The 16,357-nt window shown below is 45.8% G+C and overlaps 1 protein-coding gene across 8 annotated transcripts in view; it reads right to left on the bottom strand.

Annotated features, from left to right (window-relative positions):
- Nucleotides 1-16,357, bottom strand: part of KDM5C (lysine demethylase 5C) — a 33,075-nt gene that overhangs the window by 10,526 nt on the left and 6,192 nt on the right. For 6 of the 8 annotated variants that reach the window (XM_033105240.1, XM_033105237.1, XM_033105238.1 and 3 more), the window contains 12 exons: nt 15,184-15,306; nt 14,705-14,875; nt 14,048-14,182; nt 13,190-13,313; nt 12,900-13,081; nt 11,709-11,867; nt 9,811-9,930; nt 9,522-9,680; nt 8,726-8,907; nt 8,470-8,632; nt 2,124-2,243; nt 1,820-2,014 (listed from right to left, as the gene is read on the bottom strand). In XM_033105240.1, the coding sequence (XP_032961131.1) occupies nt 1,820-2,014; nt 2,124-2,243; nt 8,470-8,632; nt 8,726-8,907; nt 9,522-9,680; nt 9,811-9,930; nt 11,709-11,867; nt 12,900-13,081; nt 13,190-13,313; nt 14,048-14,182; nt 14,705-14,875; nt 15,184-15,306 (1,833 nt within the window). The remainder of the gene's footprint in view (nt 1-1,819; nt 2,015-2,123; nt 2,244-8,469; nt 8,633-8,725; nt 8,908-9,521; nt 9,681-9,810; nt 9,931-11,708; nt 11,868-12,899; nt 13,082-13,189; nt 13,314-14,047; nt 14,183-14,704; nt 14,876-15,183; nt 15,307-16,357) is intronic. The other 2 variants (XM_033105239.1, XM_033105243.1) reach the window with 1 other exon arrangement.

The following is a 16,357-nucleotide window of genomic DNA, read 5'->3' as shown; positions in this document are numbered from 1 at the left end:
ACCTGAAACTATTATATTGCATACATCAACTATTTTTTAAAAGTAAATTTTAAAAAATGAATTTTTTTTAACAAAGGAAGAAAACAAGACGTGGTATAAGTATGCACACACGTATGTGTGCACACACACACACATACATACATCCAACGGAATATTATTCAGCTACGAGAAAGGAGGAAATCCTGCCATTTGTAACAACACAGACACTGAGGACGTTCCATTAAGTGAAATTAGTCAGACAGGAAGAAATACTATAGACTATCACTTACATGTGGAATCTAAAAATGCTGCACTCAGAAACAGAGTAGATTGGTAGTTGCCAGCGGTTGGGGAGCGGAGGAAGTAGGAAGATGTTAGTCGAAGTTAGAAGACAGTTTTGGGGATCTAATGTACAGTATGGTGACTACAGAATAAAAGAAGTGCTCAACAAATATTTACTGTTATTAGCTCTAATTTTTAGGTAAGGATACCTATTTCATAGGTCTATCTCATTTTACTAAGGAAGAAACTAAGTCTCAGAGAGAGTTAGTAACTTGCCCAATGTGACAATCTGACTGCGGTCAATTTGACTCTGAAGCCAGAGAATGCTCTAAGGATGAAGTCCCTCCGTATTTCTGGATCATGGACTCCTCTGAGAATTGGATGTCAACTATGAGCCCTCTCCCCAAAAGAGTACTCGAACACACACACACACACACACACACACACACACACAATCTTTTACACAATTTTCAGATTGGGGGTCGAGCACCCCTCTCCAAGGTAAGGGCCAAGTATAACGAAATCTGAATGTCAGGATGAGAATGCCAGTCTTCCCATCTTGCTTTGGCTCCCTCCTGGAGTCTGGTACAGCCCCGAGGTCATCATTTAATAACAGCACTGAACAGAGAGAGACATGATGCCTGTGAAGCCCAGGGGCTCACCGACTAATGCCACAGGCTGGCCCCAGACTTCCAACACTTATTGCTGCTGCAATTCTCCTTACAGCCCATGCTCATAGGAAAGTTGTAAATGAGCTTTAAAATGAGAAAGTATTACCCTGAACAAGCAGCAGGATTCCTCAGGACTATTATTTCTTTGTAATCCTATGGAGGACTCTAAGTTAATTCCCTAATTGGGCAAGTGTGGAGCTTTAAGAAGACAGCTGAACGACACTCATCTATACACAAATGACACATACTTATGAGAAACGGTTTAAAGGAGGACTGCCTTCTCCTTGGTAATATTACACTAGTATGAGCTACTGAACCATCTGAATGTAATAAATGACATTTCCTAAGAAAGGTTCCATATTTCGATCATTTTCTTCCTGTATTAATGTTACTAATAGTAGCTGCTACACTGCAGCAGATGCTTTGACATAAATCACCTTACTCAAGTTTTACAATCATCTCGTAAGTTAGGTATTTATTCCCATTTTAGAGTGGGAAAGTGAGACTATGAGAGGTTAAGTGACTTGGAAAGGTCATCCAGCTAATCAGCATAGGCCAGTCTGCCTTGTTGGGTTATTTAAATAATGAATAGCAGCCATAGCAGCACCTACCATGGCTCAGTTACTTAATAAACACCTTAATCTACTCAGCTATCCAAAAAGATCACTATTACAATCTCCATTTTGCAGACAGGGATAGTGACGCTCTGGTTGTTGGTAAATGGTAGGGCAGGGAATGGAATGTGGTGCCCAATCCGGATGCCATCTAGTTCTTTTCACTACTCTCCAAGAACAGAAGCTATCTTCAACTTATTGGGGCCTCCCCGTCCTTCCCCCACCTCTGCCAGGCTAGGGTGCCCAACCCAGGGCACTGTCCCCACCACCCACCTTCTCCAGCAGGGCCTTTCGGAGACGCCGCTCCTCCTGCACCATGATGAACATCTCCTTATGTACAGCTGCTGCCAGGTTCAGGTCCAGCTTCTCTGGGCAGGCAGCCATCTTGCATATGAGCTCCTCATGGGAGAAGACGCAGTATCGACGGAGCCGGCGGTAGTGCTCAATGCACTGGCGCCCCGCTGGCAACTGTGGACAGGTTCAAGGTTGAGTGTTGCCAAGTCTGGAGGCCACGGTGCCTCAGCTTTCCCATAACCCGTCTGCTTCTCCCTTTCGGCCCACCACACTCCAGACTCACCCAGTCGGCAGTGCAAAAGTTGACGGCCTCAGCAAAGTTGTAGCCTTGGTTGAAGCCACTGTGGTAAGCACGAGGGAAGGTAATGACGAATTCTCCTGCACACTGGTTTGTGCGGACAACCTGAGGAAGAAAGGCCAAAGTCACTGAGACAGAGATTTTCCAGTATGCAGAAACCTGATCTAAGTACAGGGTCCTTAAGGAGACAAAGGAAAGCCTCAGGGAACAGTCTGACAACAGATTCCCAAATTCTGAAAGAAAGGATAACTGGGCTCTGCTCTCAAGGTTTGGTGTTGACAGATGACAGGAAGATTTGAGTCAAAAGTTAGGAAACATATATACCAAACTATTTCAACTTCTCTAGTAATTCTGATAAAAATTTAAAATACCACCTTTCATTAAGCTGGCCAAGGTTTTTTCTTTAACAATTATCTTTATCAGTCATATATGCAGTTTCGAGAGCCAAATGGTTCTACAAGATTTGTTATAAAATCAGCAGGCCCTGCCATTCTCCACTCCCCAGAGCCAATCACTTTCACCTCTTCTGGTTACTTTGGCATTTCCCTTAACACTAAATAACATGCCTCTAGACTATAGTAAAACCGTGTTTCCCTGAAAATAAGACCGGGTCTTGTATTAATTTTTGCTCCGAAAGGCACATTAGGGCGTATTTTTCAGGGGAAATAAGACTATATTTTTATGTACAACCATCGACATTTATTCAAATATAGTCATGCGATCTTCTGGAACATTGTCATAATGTACTAAATGCGTCCGTCTGGCTGATGATCTTAACTGGGGCTTATTTTCGGGGTAGGTCCTATTTTCAGGGAAACACGGAAATAGCCTCCTATTTCTCAATTTGTTTAGTTTTCTATGCATATATTAGTAATTTAATTCCCACCTCTTGGACAAGTGCCCAACTCCGCTCTCTATCAGTTTTCACGTTTGTCTCTCATGGAACCTTATGATCTGTTCCAATCTGGACCAGCTGTCCTCCCTGGATCGTCACTCTCCTGTGACGCACTGCCTGTTTCTCAGATCCCCTGTCTTCCTCTTTCTTGGTTTATTCCTCTGCTGTGTTTGAGCACATCCTAATACCCTCCTGAGAAATGGTGGGAAGAGCTTTTTTTTTTAATATCTCTATTCTACTCTCACCCTCGATAATTTCACTGTATATAAAATTCTAAATTGACAATCATTTAAAGGCATGGCTCTAGTCTTCTAGATTCCAGTGATGCTTTTGAAAGTCTGAAGCCATTCTGATAGCTAATGCTTTGAATTAAACCCGTTTTCTCTCTCAGAAAGTTTGCAGGATTTTTCTGGTCCCAGTGTTTGATATGAAAATCCACCAGATATACCTTGGTGTGAACCTATTTTCATTCATGTACTGGGTAGGCCCTTTGCTTCTAGAAACGCAGTCTTTTGGTTCAGGGAAATTTTCCTGAACAATTTCATTAACGACTTGATCCTTTCAGTTTTCATCTATTCTCTTCTCAGAACTCCTGTTATTTGAATACTGAACCTCCTAAACAAATTCTCGAATTTCCTCTCTGTTTTTCCATCTTCATCTTTTTATTCTATTTTTCTGGGAGATTTATCATAATTTTAATTTCTAAGAGCTCTTTTTGTTCTCGGTATGCTCTTTCTAAATAGTATCTTGTTCTTATTTCATGTTTGCAATATATACTCATCTCTAAAAATATTAATAAGGTTTCTTTTCCTTTCCTTTTTTGAAGTTTACTTCTCTTTGCCTAAGCTCTGTTTCTCCAAGTTGCTTTTCTCCCTGTTTGGTTCTATTTTGTTTTCTAGAGGTTTCCCTGGTTGTCTGCTAATCTGTGGCTGTCTACTTATATTGAAGAGTAAGAAATGAAAAAGATGAATGGAAGCTCTGAGTACACAGGTGAAGTTTGTCAACTGTGGGCTTCACTGGAGGGTGATCTGGCTCAGTCATTTAGTTTGGGAAATTCTAGGCCTTTCCTTTTGGGCCAGATTCCCCAGAGAAAACTCTCCCATTTTTTGCCTGAAAGGAAAAGGTTTGACTGCCAGTGTTCTAAGAGCCAAGTGGAGGGAGATGGCTGGGAACCTCAGCAGCTAGTATATATACAATGATGAATGCCACTATTTTCATTGTACCTCCACCCTCAACTGTACCTAGAAGACCTCGATCCAGAGATCTTCTGTTTTAAACTCTTCAAAATTAAATTTCCAGTCTTTTCCTAGAGTGAGGGAGGGTCACATTTCCAGATGCCCAGTGTGGGAGAGCATCTCACAGCTTCTTATATAGATGTGAACCAATCCTTATTTTCATCCCGTTCACCTTTATCCCCAGAATGCCTGGTACCACCAACTATTGAACCTTTGGGGGATTCTGATGTATACATCAGACTGGTTCTCAGATGTACCAGTACTGGCTTAAGATTGAGTTTTCTTAACTGTTTTCTAGTTTCAAGCATTTTATCATTGTTTTCTCTCGTTTTTCCATCTCTGTATTCTTTTACCTTAAAAAACAAAAAACCAAAAAACCTTTGTACCATTTCAGTGGAGTTTCAGTACAGAATGGAAATAGCCATATGTATGTTTAATTCACCATCTTTACTGAGAAATCTCACCAAGTTTTTTTAAGATAAGCACTCAATGCCAATGAAGACACAATGAAACAGGCACAGTGTGGCAAAGAGGACCAATAATAACATCTATTCTCTGGAAAGCAAAACTGCTAATCCATACCAAGAACCTAAAATGTTTATACCCTTCAACCCAATGATTCCTCCGGTAGGATTCTAGATTAATGTGGAGAGAATTAACATCCTAACAATACTGAATCATCCCATTCGTGAATACACCTGCACATTTATTCAGGTCATGCATCAACTGTCACCTCCAATACATTTTTGTCTTCTCAAATCTATCCCTACTTACAGGCAACATTAGCATTTCTTGCCTGTATTATTGCACTGGCCCCCATTACCAACCACTAGAATTGTTTTAAAAAAAAATGCAATTTTGGCCATGTGATGGCCCCACCGAGAAGCCCTCACTCGAGTTCCCCTGTCCACACGACAACGCCACGGCCTGACAGGCAAACTCTTTTTGCCAGGGTCACCATTTCTACAAATGTTTTCCTGACCACTCCCCCCACCCCTTCCTAATGAGGCAGTCCGTTGTTCTTTTGTAATAACATTTTATTCCACTTATTTAGTCATCTCCGTCCTCCACTCATCTGTGCATACCCTTAGGTAGGGGCTGGTTTATTTACCTTCAGGGTGTTGACCAGAGGCCTTGCACACAAAAGGAGTTCTAGCAGTATCTGCTGAACAATCTAGTTCCAGCCTTAATTTTATAGATGTGAAAACTGAGTTCCAGAGAAGCCTCAAGTAGCAGAGCCAGAAATAGAACCTAATGCTCCTGACTCTGTCTCAACCTACACCCTGATTCTGGCAATGTCACTTTACTGTTTCCTATGTAGTTATTTTAAAAAGCTCTCCTCACATTCTGCAGCTGTTAAAAAATGACCCAAACGGCCATCAACAGGTGAATGGATAAACAAAATTCGGTGTACCCATACGATGGAAAATTATTCCATATAAAAAGGAATGAAATTCTGATACAGGCTACAATATGGATGAACTTTGGAAACATTATGCTAAATGAAAGAAGCCAGACACAAAAAAACCACATATTATTCCATTTATATGAACTGCCTACAAAAAGCAAATCTTTAGAGACGGAAAGCAGATTAGTGGCTGCCTGGGACTCGGGATTGGAATGGGGAGTGACTGCAAAAAGGCATGAAGGATCTTTCTGGGGTGATGAAAATGTTCTAAAACTGGATTGTAGTGATGGTAGCACAACTCTGTAAATTCACTGAACTGTACACTTAAACTGGGTGAATTTTAGGGTATGTGAATTATACTGCAATAAAGCTGCTTTTCAAAAAGGCTTGGTATTTTTTAAAAGGTGGTTATAAATAGTTCATAGTAAGAAAGCAAAAATCATTCTAGAACAGCACTGTCCAATACAATGCCAGCTACATATGCACTTTAAAATGCTCCAGTCGCCACATTAGAAAGAAGAAAACAGGTGAAATTAACCTCAACATATTTTAACTTAATGTAGTCACAGTATTACCATTTCAATGTGTGGTTGGTATATAAAAGTATTAGTGAGACATTTTATATCATTTGTTTCCTAGTAAGTCGTGAAATCCAACATGTGTTTTAACTTTCAGCACATTTCAGTTGGTATTAGCCACACTTCAAGTGCCCAGTAGCCACATGTGGCTAGTGGCTACCAAACTGGACAGCGCCATTCTAGATCATTAGAGTTACAAAAGACATTACAAACTTCAGACTGATTATTGCTATATCAAAATTTACATAGAAAAACAACAGGTGGAAACATAACAAAACGGGGAAGAAACAGGGATGACCTCTCCATTTCCATTTTTGGGACAGGAGGCATGTTTCTTTTATAATGAAAATAATACTTATGCTATATATCTATAAAAAGAAATGGCCTTCTCCCACCAAAGGGGAAGGGGGGGGGGCAGGCTAAAGATAGCGCTGGGGTAGCTCCAACCGGCTAAATTGCAGCCTGCCAGCACGAGAATATGAAAATCATAAAATGCCTTGGATTGAGGGATACCGCCGAGTCCAAAGCGCCCGGAGATGCTGGGAACTACCTATTGAAGGGGCAGGGCACAGAAGTGGGGTGGTGAAGCAGCAGGTGGCCACAGAAGGTGGTAGGCCATGAGCAAGAGAAATGCTGTGGAGGTGGAAGGAAAGCGCACATGTTTAAAAGTCTGTGATCAAGTTTTTTAAATAGAGGTAAGTACTAAATAGCTATATATACATATATACATATGTGTGTATATATATATATATATATATATATATATATATATACACACACACACACACACATTAGCTGTCTGAGTCCTTAAGGAGAATCCTCCTCTACTCTTACAATTTTCTTTGACATTGTAGGCAAGGTCTGAGGAAAGGTCAGACCCAATGTCTACTTGTGAAGAGAACTAGAAGGGCCCTTGATCATCTCGACATCGCGAGTCCCATGCTTCTTAAATAGGGTGAAGCAGAGAGGGAAAGGACAGCCCTACCTCTGCGGGGAGAAAGGTTGCCTGATCTGTTGTAGGATGCTTCCTTTAATTCCCTAGAGACCTCAATCCTTGGTTAAAGATCACTAAAATGTACAATAAAAAATATGACGCACAGGGTCCGTAGTATATCAAAACAAGGTGAAGGCAAGAAGAAACTCAGGTGAGAACCACTGACCTAGTCCAAAGCCCTATTGTACAGATGTCCAGGGATCTCAAGGAGACATTAATTCAATATGGACTGACTGCCAACCATATCCCACGCATTAGACTAAGTGGCAGGGCAGGCAAGGCAGGGTTGAGGGTGGAGAATGGAAGGGAGTGGGGAGGAGAGAGCACAAAAGAAGACTCCGAACAGAGGTGGTGGACATACTAATCCCTGTTCCTACAGGACTGTGGATCAGGTTTTCAGACCCACACCAGAAAACCAGCTGATGCTAATTAATGCTGGAAATTCCTTTATAGGTAAGCCAGGATGTACACCCAGCAAAATGTTTTATAGGGTAGGAGGGGCCCACAGAGGAGGACAGTATAAACCAGGATCCGGGGTTAAGCTTTTTTTTTTTTTTTAATGTTGGAAGATACTGGTACTTTTTCTTTTAAGGTTACTTCCCACCGCCCCCACCCCCAGCTTCACTGAGATACGAAACATCAAATAAGTTTAAGGTGTACGACGTGTTCATTTGATAGGCTTATGTATTGCAAAATAATTATCACACTGAACTTCTGACCTGTTAAATAAGTAAAAAGACCTGCTCCAAGAAGAGTTATAGTCTAGAGAGTATGGCAGAGACTGTTGTCCCAATATCCTTTCTCACCTTCTTTCATAATAACATAACCTCCAATTTGTAGTGGTACATGACCATCCAGAACAAAAATCCCATTTCCCAGGTTTCCCTGCAGCTAAATGTGGCCATGTGACTAACAGGAAATGAATGGGAATGTGTGTCCTTAGAAGACTTGTCTTGCCCTGTCCTTCCCCCATTTCTCTCTTCCACTCGTCAGAATGTAGATGTGATAAAAAGCCATCCCTAAGGCACTGCCCTCAAACACATGGCCCAGAAAGCTTGCCATCACATTGTGTATCTAACCACTACTATTTTGGGTCTGTAGAATCGTCAAACCGATTGCCCAATTAAGACAGAACAGCACAGCTTCCAGACGATCACCACCACCACCACAAAGGACATCTCTACAGCACTGCCACCCTGTCTCTGTTTCTCAGGCACTCACCGGCACGCCGTGGGACATGAGGGTATTGGGATTCATGAGGGTAACGAGCTGGTGCAGGAGATCAGGCTGGCTATCAAAGAGCTCAGGCGTCAGCTTCTTCATCACCTCCTCCAAATGTTCTGCTGCAAGCGAGGGCACCCCATACCAAGTCTTCGGCTCACCCCTGTCCAAGAGGAAAGGGGACACACGGAGTGGTCACAACCATGGTCCTGAGGGAGCCCACCCTGCCTCCCTGGTCCCCCAGGGCTCCCCTCACCAATGGAGATAGTTAATGGAGTAACTCCAGTGATCCTCGATATGCCAGCAAAAGGCTGAGAAGACCATGCCCACGTAGAGCCAGGGCACCTTCATGCCCGAGATGTCTGCATTGATGTGGCACAGCACGGACTGCTCCAACACCGGCATCACGTTCAAGTTCCAGCCACTGGTCGCATACTCCTGTCGGGTCGAGAATTGCGGAAAGGGGGTGAGTTATACTGAGGGGCTGAGACTTCTAGCCCAGCGAACCTTCATTTCGAGGTCACAGACCTTTTTGAAACATCTACGAAATATTATAGGTATTCTTTTCCCGGCAAAAATGCATACAAACAAAATTTCAATTCAGTTCAATTTCAAGGAGGTTGACAGATACACCCACTCACCAAAATACCTGCCGATTAAAAGCCCTTGCTCTGGATCAAAATGCACCCTTCCCTTGAGGCAGGCCTGGCCCCTCCACTTTTCCTGAACATACAGTCCCAGTCGCTGAACTTCTTATGAATGAGCCAGGTACCCTGCCAGGCATTTTACACACCTTCTTATGTAATTCGGGTAACAAATTTGTAGGTAAATACTATCCCCAACCTACAGGTAAGGAAACAGCCAATCTCATGGTTGGAGATGCCATGCCAGTACTAGGCTGTGTTCTTTACCCACATATCATCTCACCTAAATCCCACAGCAACCACAAAAGGCAGGCGTAAATATCTGTATCCTATAGAGCCACGAAGTCTTTCAGACGCTAAATGACGTGCCTAAGCTCACGTAGCCGCCATAATGAATCATCCACTCACCTCCTCCTCAGGGGTCAGGTGCCGCTTACTGTCGCTGACAGGGAAACCGCTGCCAAATTCTTTGGAATGGATGTCAGCCCCATATTCCACAGTCACATCTTCCTCAATGCTATTCACCAGCCGCCAGAACTCCTTCTCCACGAGTTCTGTGGGCACCATCTGGGGAACAGGGGGAGCGAATGACGGTGGTCCATCCTAGCCGAGCCCCACCGCCCCAGGAGAGCTGAGGCCATCAGGCACCAACTTCCATGACCCTAGCCCTGCACTACCCCAGCCCTCCATCACCTACGTGCACGGGCATGTTGAAGTAATCAGCTTTAAAGGAGTCGGCCATCTCGCCAAAGCTCTGCAGAGTGTATTCCCGGGTAGCCTGCTCAAAGCCAAAGGCTTCAGGGGGGCGCTTACATTCCTGAAACCCAAAGGAGAACATGTCACCAAGACAGAGGCAAAGAGGTGGAGAAGCCTCGAAAGCCCAGCTGGAATATGGTAGGAGTAGGGAGGGAGAAGAGCCCTAGGTCTGCACTCCAGGCCCCCGAGGCAGGCCTCACTGCATAGCTCCGCCTTTTCCTCCTAGCACTTCAGCTCAGTCTTTTCATTCGCCACATGTGCGCTACCATACTTTTGCTCTTCTCTTCCTTTAAGACTTTACGATCTAAACCATGGGCTCTGACTTAAACATGATATCCTATGCTCTTCTGCCACCATTTTCTTTTTTTCTTGAGCTAAAATGTAAGCTTATATAAGGTGCTTAGGGAAGCTTTTTTATGCCCAGACTGGAACTACAGGCCTGGGAAAATGGCAGTGAATATTCTAGTAACTTAGAGGATGAGAAACAAAGGCACTAGCTTCTCCAATGCCAAACCCTGTACTGTTCGTTTTTCAGACTGTCTCAGAACTGACTGGCTGTGGGCTCATCTCACTTTGTACCTATGTTCATGGCTTTAGACGAGAGCTGTATGTATGCAAGTCAGATACAGTCTGCTCATGTCTGAAAACTAAATGTCAGTCTGGTCCACTGGCCCATAACCACTTAAGAGTCAAGTAGGGCTGACAGTCTTCTGTTGCCTATTATTTTGTGAGTATCCAAACTCTTCCCCCAAAGGAATCTCCACCACTACCAAGGCCATCCATTATGCACTGTCTTGGTCTCCTTCCTCATCTGTACGTGTGCGTGTGTGGGCATATTCACACCTGGTCTCTACGACCACAGATGAGGCCCTAAGATAAGGCAAGAGAGATTATCAACGTCTGCTCTCCAGAAACCCAGAAAGAAATGTAGGTGAGCGCCCAGCATTTGGATGCAGGCAGGAAGCTCATGGAACAGACGTGGCAGACTCGCCAGGCGTCTCAGCCCTCGCCGCGGCTTCAGCTGCTCTCCTTACTGCCTCTCTTGCACCAGGTACCTGCGCCCCATCCCCTTGCTCCCGAATGCCCTCCATCCCCCGGTCTAGAATGACTGCCCAGGTCTTCGAGTGAAAGTCTGCATCACTGCAAACCAATTTAACTATCACAACAGAAGAAAAACAACTAAATATTTTACCCATATGACGGACCCCCTCCAAGAAAAACAAATCATGCTCATGAATAAATTGAATAGCTTAGAAAAATTATAAAGTAACATATGAAAATATACAAAATCCCAAATTTGTTAAAGATAGTTTACTATACATATGCAACAGCAAAAAGATGAGAAGAAAATACATGACTATTAACAACGGTTGTCTCTAGGTGGTGAGATAGGTAATTTGAGTGTTTTCCAAGCTTTTTTAAAAAAACAAACAAACCAAGAAAACCAAAGAATAAAAAACTTGGAAATCAAGAGCAATTTTTTCTTCATATTCCTATCGTCCAAATGTCAATCCTGACACCTACCCTTAGTCAGTTCCCTCTCCCCAGAACTTCTACACCTCTGAGTTTCTAACGTACAATTTAGCATTTGATTACACGTCGTCACAGTCTGTCTAATCAGGACTCTCACTTTCCCAGGTGGTCTGGGAGCTCCCAGAAGACGTGCAAAGGCTGAGTCTCCTCCTCTTTTTCCCGAATCTCTGCCCACCCTAGCCTCACCCCAGGGACACAAAACCTAAGAGTGTGGCTGAGCTAGGATGCTGCTGTCAGTAAGGCCAGATGAAGGAAGGCAAGGACACCCCACGGGGCAGACATACACCGGGGCTGGGAAGGCCTTACCGCCATGACACACTTTGGGCACCGCCAGACACCCTTGGGAATCTCAGGCAGAGGAGGCAGCAGGCAAAAGATGTGGTAGTTGTCGTCACAGCCATCACACAGCAGGAGTTTGTCGTCCTCATCCCCGCGGGTACACATCCGGCATACATAGGACTCGATCTGCCAGGGGGGGGAAGCAACAGTTCATCCACCTAAGCCCTGTCCAGCCTTCACACAGCAGACTCCTCCAGAAAGGAGCCCGGTCCACAGGGCTGTCCACCAGAAACCTGCAGTGCGCGCTGGCTGGATCATTCACGGCCCTGTACAGGCTAGTCATGCTAGGTCTGCAGTTCAACTGTATGCACGTGTCATCTCCTCAAATAAACTGGTAGAGCTGTGAGAGCAGAGTTTTTATCATTCAATCTAGAATCCCCCATTGTTATTCATTCAATAAACATTTACGGAACACTTACGTGTTCGACAAACGCTAGACTCTGCAGTACAATGATGACGACAGCGTGGCATCTGCCTTCTAAAGGCGTACAGTACTAGAGACACATGTTCATCAAAATTAAAGGGCAGTGTATTATATAGAAATTGCCAATACCGGCCCATAAAGGGTACTGTGGGAGCCTAGAGAAGGAAGCACTGAAATCAGCTGGAGACAAGGAGGGACAGCCTCGGAGAAGGACTTCACTGAAAAGGTAACACCTGAAACCGAAACCTGAAAGCAAACTGCAATGGGGCAGAGCACAGGGGAGAATTCTTTCAGACAGAAGAAACAGCATGTGCAAAAGAGGGGAAAAGAAAGAGCATGGCACGTCTCAGGGAAAACACGAACATACCTACAAGTAGCTCAGTGTGGCTACAGCAGAGGAGTGAGAGGGGCAATGCTGGGGAATGGAGCTAGAGGTCAGCAGGGACTGAATCATGCGCGGTAATGAGGAGCTTAGCCTGTATCCTGAAGCAGCGGAGAGGGAGTCGCCTTCTCCGGCCCCCGGCAGCACTTCGTGTTGACAGTACGTGGTCACCCTTTCCTGTTCTGTTCCATGGGACTTGGCCTCATTTCTCCAACTAAGTGAGCTCCCTGATGGCAGGGGCCCAGCAGTCCCCCTGTTCTGCTTAATGCGACCTGGTCCAGCGCCACGCCGGGGAAATGCTCGTTGCAGGGACGAGAAACAGAGCATTGGGAAGTGAGGGCTGGGTCCTTACAAACTGGGCATTGCTGTGGTTCCTCCGCAGCCTCATGGTCATCTTGGTGCAGGGCTCTGGGCTGTGACTCGGCTCCTCCTTGCTCTCCAGGAAGGCCTTGGGTGAGGTTGACTCCACCTTCACGTCCCCTCCTGAATCCTCCTTCACCACTACGGTGGGGGGACACTCAGGCCCTTCCTTATCTGGGAGAGCAGAACAGCTCTAAAGTACAGGTCTGCAGCACTCAGGGCCCCACCTCCTCTCCCCAGGTGACACCGTCCTTCACGCTGGCCCAGCCCGTCAGGCCTCACCTTTCTTCCGCAGAGTCTTATCCTTGGCCATGAGGCCCAGGCCCATCATCTTGGGGCCTGCCCCATAGATCTGCAGTTTCTTCAGCTCCGGATTCTTTTCAATGTCTTCTTCTGTGGGTTCCGGCTGGAAGAAAAGGCCAATGAATCAAAACTGCTGCCTGCCCCATCCTAAAAGAACAACAGCGTAGATTCTGCATCCCCTGAGCGGATGCCAGGAGCTAAGGCCTGGGCAGGCCAGGGCAAGAATTCAGAACTGCTTTTGGGAGACAGGGTAAATGAGCTCCCTCCTCAGCTGTCTTGGAAATGAATGAAGACAGGATCGCAATTTTCCCAGCTGTAGAAGTGAGACTTTTAACCCCTACCTTGGAGCTACAAGGGGGTGTGGGAATAACATATACAGAAAGAAATCTACCATGGTCTGGCACTACTAATAAATGGCAGTGACTAACATGATGTGCTAAATGACATGCTTCGATAAGCCCAGGGACAGTGTCCAGCTTGTTCTCTGTTGCATCCCGGGTGCCCAGAAGAACGCGACACCTAAGCTTCCGCCTGAAGCTAGGATACAGCTATAAGGAGAAAGGAGAGTTGTACCCCTGGGAGCACAGTGAGTCAGGAAAGGAACAAGGCAGGCAAGAAGGGCAGACAGAGAAAAGATACTGTATGAACAGATCAAGACCCACTCCAGAAGCTCAGCTGAGTGGAGCAAGGAGCAGGAGTGCGTTCAGAGAGGCTCAGTATTGTTCAGAACTAGAGAACTGAGAGAAGGGCGAGCGGAACAGGGACCAGAGCCTCGGCCAGAGGGAGGGCGAGGCCTCTCTCCGGCCGCAGAGCCCTAAGTTAGATGGAAGTACTCACATCAGGCTGCAGCCTCTTGGCCCGCCGGCCATAGCTGTTGAACTTGGAAGGCTGCACAGACTGTCGCAGCGGGATGCTGTGAGGTTTGTATTCCTTATCCTTCTCCTCATTATCAAACGGACGTGTGTTACACTGCTGGGGACAAGTGAGGGGTGAGTGGCAGGCCAAGGGGCCCCAATCCCCAATAGCAAGGATTTCCCTCTACCCTCACCCAGTGGCAACCAAAGCTATGGCCGTACCGCCCGGACCCACACCAACTGGCCCTGCTCCACTGGCCTTTACCCCTGACACCCAGCACACGCTTTGGGAATTCTTCTCATGCCTCTGCTTATGCCATTTCTCCTTCCAACCACCTCCCCACTACCAGCTCCCCAACTAAATCAGACTCCATCTCTTCCCAGACCTCTGAAGCCCAAAAGATCTCTCCCTCCTCTGAATTCCTCTACCAGTTAAACCCTTGTCACACAACGGAGAGCAGGCTGGCCCTGCGGATAACTCCATGACCCCTGAGCCTGGGCAATGTGAGAAGAGAACAAATGCCGCTAGAAAAGACTGGAATCTAGCTCTGAGGTCTCTAGTCCACTGAACCACTTTCATTAAAAGCCAATTTAGACATCTGCATCTGGCGGGGGCGGGGTGGGTGTGAGACCCGCTTACCACTAGGTTGGCTCCAGACTGGTACATCTCATAGGGGTAAACGATACGCTCATAGTGGGAACGTAGCAGAGAGCCAATGTTTTTGCCTGGTGGGTAGTTGAGGCGCTGGGCCACCCGGGCCCATCGACGGTCCTTGCAGATGGCTTCATAGCCACCTTCCTCCACCACGATCTGCAAGGACAAGCAGGAGGGAATGTGGACGCGCTGTGTGTGCGTACATGAGGGAATAGGCCTGCAGGAAGGGGAATGAGGACAACGGCAGCCCTCACTTCCCCGGGGGCTACCCCCTCCCTCCTACCACCACCATACAGACTCGAATTGCAGCAAGAGATGCCCAGAAGTTCTGATGACAGCTTGTGTGCTACCAGGCCGTACTCCTTCTACTGCAGCCTAGACATCCAATATCCAAACCAAGGGAGCTCCCCAAGTACCAAGGATATTAAGGTGTGGGAAGGGGTTGAAGAAAAACCTGTTCTTACTTTGCTGAGGCTGTAGAGGTCCAAGATCCGCCGTTCAACATTGGGAATCTTTAAGGAGGAGCCCTGGATTTCCCAGAACTTGGCAATCTGGTCCAAGTAGTTCAGTTTCACTCTCGTCTGGGCCTGGAAGAGAAACAGCTCAAAGAGGCTGACCCTTCCACCTCACCGTCTTCTGGCTTATCTTAGGGGAGGAGAAAAGGGTACAGAACAGCCCACTACCCAGGGCCTCTCCCAATGAACTGCATCCCAAACTCCAGGCTGTGCTCAGCCCACCTCTCTCTCCTCTCTGCCACCTTCTAGTTAATAGGATAAGCCCAAGATCCCAAAATGGAGAGCGTGGGGTGACAGCAGCCAAAACTTTACATATACTCTTTCTCAATCTCCATGACGGGGCTGGGTGAGTATCGTCATCTCTTCCACAGAGAACCTGTTTTCTCAAGTCACACAGCAGGTACCAAGAGATCTGAACGCCAGTGTAACGAATACAGGTAATATTACACTACAATTATATAATGTGATAAATATCACTACACCAGCAATCTTATTATTATAAACGTATCACGGTGATACGCCATATACCTTAAACTTATACAATATTACAAGTCAAGTTTATTCAATTAAAAAAAGAGAGATCTGAATGTCAAATAACTTGTTTCAGCTTTTCCTCTGCTACTGATTTGCTGTATAGCCTCGAGCAAATCAGTTTTACTCTCTCAACCCGTTTTCTGATAATAAAAATGAAATAAAACAACTTCCCAGTCCACTTACCCCAGAAGGGTGGACTTATGAGAGGAACAATGAACACCCTCTGGAAATTCCAGAATTTTATCTAAGCTCTACGCATGTTTCAGAGAACGAAGGCTCCAAAAGAGCACATTCACCTCTTCTTGTGCACCACGAAAACTTGTTCCATGGCAGCTGAAGGCTGAGAGACAGAATGGCCTAAAGAACTAAGAAACGGTGTACCAAAGCATTACTGGCACCTGGCCAGCCCAGGACCCGACGTGGGCCAAAGATCCTAGGAGTAAAGTATGTACCAGGCTCCCCTGAAATCTCAGTGGCGCAAGGAGGGCTTCACAAGGCCCTAAGTCTATAACCACCTCACCCTGGTCCGAGGCCTGACTTTAGGGAGAACTAGTTAAGTCACTACCATTCACTACCTTGCTCTAATCCT

Source organism: Rhinolophus ferrumequinum, chromosome X, assembly GCF_004115265.2.
Source record: "Rhinolophus ferrumequinum isolate MPI-CBG mRhiFer1 chromosome X, mRhiFer1_v1.p, whole genome shotgun sequence".
Classification (NCBI taxonomy): domain Eukaryota; kingdom Metazoa; phylum Chordata; class Mammalia; order Chiroptera; family Rhinolophidae; genus Rhinolophus; species Rhinolophus ferrumequinum.
Note: the sequence above shows the minus strand (reverse complement) of the source record. Positions and strands in the feature narration are given on the sequence as shown.